This window comes from Penaeus chinensis, chromosome 33 (assembly GCF_019202785.1).
Source record: "Penaeus chinensis breed Huanghai No. 1 chromosome 33, ASM1920278v2, whole genome shotgun sequence".
Taxonomy (NCBI): domain Eukaryota; kingdom Metazoa; phylum Arthropoda; class Malacostraca; order Decapoda; family Penaeidae; genus Penaeus; species Penaeus chinensis.
The window spans coordinates 35,900,410-35,902,909 of NC_061851.1; the positions used below are offsets into that span (position 1 = coordinate 35,900,410).

Consider the following 2,500-nt stretch of genomic DNA (forward strand, 5'->3'; position numbering starts at 1 on the left):
TGCCGTTCGCCCTGTGCTTGTACGTATGTATGCACAAAATGATTACATATAGTTTTATAAATAGGTTTGTGTGTGTGTGTGTGTGTGTGTGTGTGTGTGTGTGTGTGTGTGTGTGTGTGTGTGTGTGTGTGTGTGTGTGTGTGTGTGTGTGTGTGTGTGTGTGTGTGTGTGTGTGTGTGTGTGTGTGTGTGTGTGTGTGTGTGTGTGTGTGTGTGTGTGTGTGTGCGCGCGCGTGCGTGTGCGGGCGTGCGTGTGCGGGCGGGCGTGTGCGGGCGTGCGCGCGCGAAGGTGTATGTGTGTGTGTGTGTAGGTATGATCGCGCGTGACGATACATAAACAAAGACCAAATCATGCGCATATACAGTATGACATCCACGATTACTCATGCCCTGGCGGAGGCCGTGACCACAACATGTGTTACACCTGCATCACAGCCAGCACACAGGTGTACTGTACATGCTCTACGCAGCGGACCGTGTTTCCGCGTCGGCCGCTCTGACATGTTCCTGGGCGGACGTTCTTGCTGACGGCTGGACGTGTAACGGGAGGAAGGGAGGAAGGGAGGAAGGGAGGAAGGGAGGAAGGGAGGAAGGGAGGAAGGGAGGAAGGGAGGAAGGGAGGAAGGGGAGGAAGGGAGGAAGGGGAGGAGGGGGAGGAAGGGAGGAAGGGAGGAAGGGAGGAAGGGGAGGAAGGGAGGAAGGGAGGAAGGGGAGGAAGGGAGGAAGGGGAGGAAGAAGAGGGGATAGGCACTCAAAAATAAATGAATAAAGCCCCTACTAACCTAAGGAATTTAAGACAGCCACCAACTTGAACAGACAAATAAATTTAAACATACGTGTGTTTTCACTCAATTACACGACATCAATACCGACTGGCAGGCAACCATCGCCTACATTCGAGCATGGGTGGTACTAGCTGGTGCAGTACGCCTGCCGTGGACAACGCCTGTGTTGACAGCGGCCGACGGCGGCGGTTGCCGAATGAACGTTGGGAACAACTGGAGTGACTCACGTGAAGGCAGGTGTTCTGGCTTTGGGGAGATTTAAATAGGAGACAGAAGGCATGGGGGCCGGAGGAGTCAAAACAAAGAGAAAAAAAGCGAAAGTTTATAATATCATGGCAGACGTACAAGAAAGGGAGCATGTGCAAACGCAAGAGGCAGTAAGAGACACACCATTTAAAGATTTGTTTTATACTTTTGATGGTAGGCTACGTGTGTCAACAAATATGGAGCGTTCCCTGTGCTTAAAACCCATTGCACGCCGACCATTTGCGTCGAAAATAGAAACAAGAGGGAAGAAAGTGTGTGAGGAAGACCAGTCCCACCTTGCTGGAACACCTTAGATACGGATCTAGGGAATCCCCCTCCCCTTCCACTCTCCCCCTCCCCCACCTCCATGCACATGAATAAAGCGAGGTGTTCAAATCGGGGAAGAACACTGACAATTTTGCACGTTTTACGGTTCGTATCATGCGTAGCAACGGGGTTCTCGAAGGGGAAACCAAAGCTGGTGACGGTGGAATGTTCCGCCTCCTTGTACTTGGCCAGGATTGGGACAAACTGATACACACATACGCACTCATCCACACATACATACGCACACACATGCGGGCAAAACGGACGCGGGAGAGCGAGAACCCGACTACCTGAGGGCAAAAGTGATGAAATCCGGCACGATCCTCACGTAAGCGGGTGGGAAGGTGGAGGAGGTGGAAAGTGGAAGGTAGGTGGGGGAGGGAGGGAGGGAGGGAGAGGGCAGATAGAGGGAGGGGCAGGGGGAAGGGGGGGACGATCAGCTGACATGTGGTGTACTCAACCCATTCCGTCTCCGACCTTCCCTTCTCGACCATTCATAAACGCGTCTCGACTAAGCAAGTGCTACCCTACGTGTCGTCAGGAAATAGCGGGAGGGAAGGGGGGGAAGGCCATGCGCTTTTATATCTCTCAGCCGAGACACCCGCAAGGGCCAGAGGGAAACACAGAACAAGGAAGAACAAAAAAAGAACAAGGAGCGAGAGCGCAGTCGAGTCCCTTCGAGAGCTGGCGAAGTCGCGTCGACTTGTTCCCTCATCGTAACTTATCGACCCGTTTTTGCGGTGTTTCTCACTGACACACAAAGTCCGCGTGACCTTGCGATCGACGTCCTCTTATCGCCGACGCATTTCGCCCTCTCTCGTCGCAAGGATACACGACAAACAACAAAACTCGAGGGTCGTCGAAGCGGAGCCCAAACTGGTTGGCTTCGCGGCGATTTCAAAACACGTCCTGGAGTCCCATTTATCACTTACCTCGGCGGTTGAAGGGACGGACCCTCACGGCCACGCGTATCTTATCCATTGTGGAGGTCTAGTTTTAAACACCAAAAAACACAATATATCTGATTTTTCTTTTTTACTCCATATTGAGCGATACTATGGTTATCACACTGGCGAGCACACAACCTCTCTCCTCACTCGCTCATCGCAAACTGAGTCAGAACATCCGGGGACTGAACAACTC

At 52.5% G+C, this 2,500-nt stretch overlaps 1 protein-coding gene across 4 annotated transcripts in view; it reads right to left on the reverse strand.

Moving 5' to 3' along the window:
• The window catches only part of LOC125042974 (kinesin-like protein KIF13A), a 203,800-nt gene extending 201,329 nt beyond the window's left edge, over positions 1-2,471 (reverse strand). For all 4 annotated transcript variants that reach the window (XM_047638836.1, XM_047638837.1, XM_047638835.1 and 1 more), the window contains exon 1: positions 2,290-2,471. In XM_047638836.1, the coding sequence (XP_047494792.1) occupies positions 2,290-2,338 (49 nt within the window). In that variant the 5' untranslated portion in view covers positions 2,339-2,471. The remainder of the gene's footprint in view (positions 1-2,289) is intronic.
• Between the last annotated feature and the right edge of the window lie 29 nt (positions 2,472-2,500).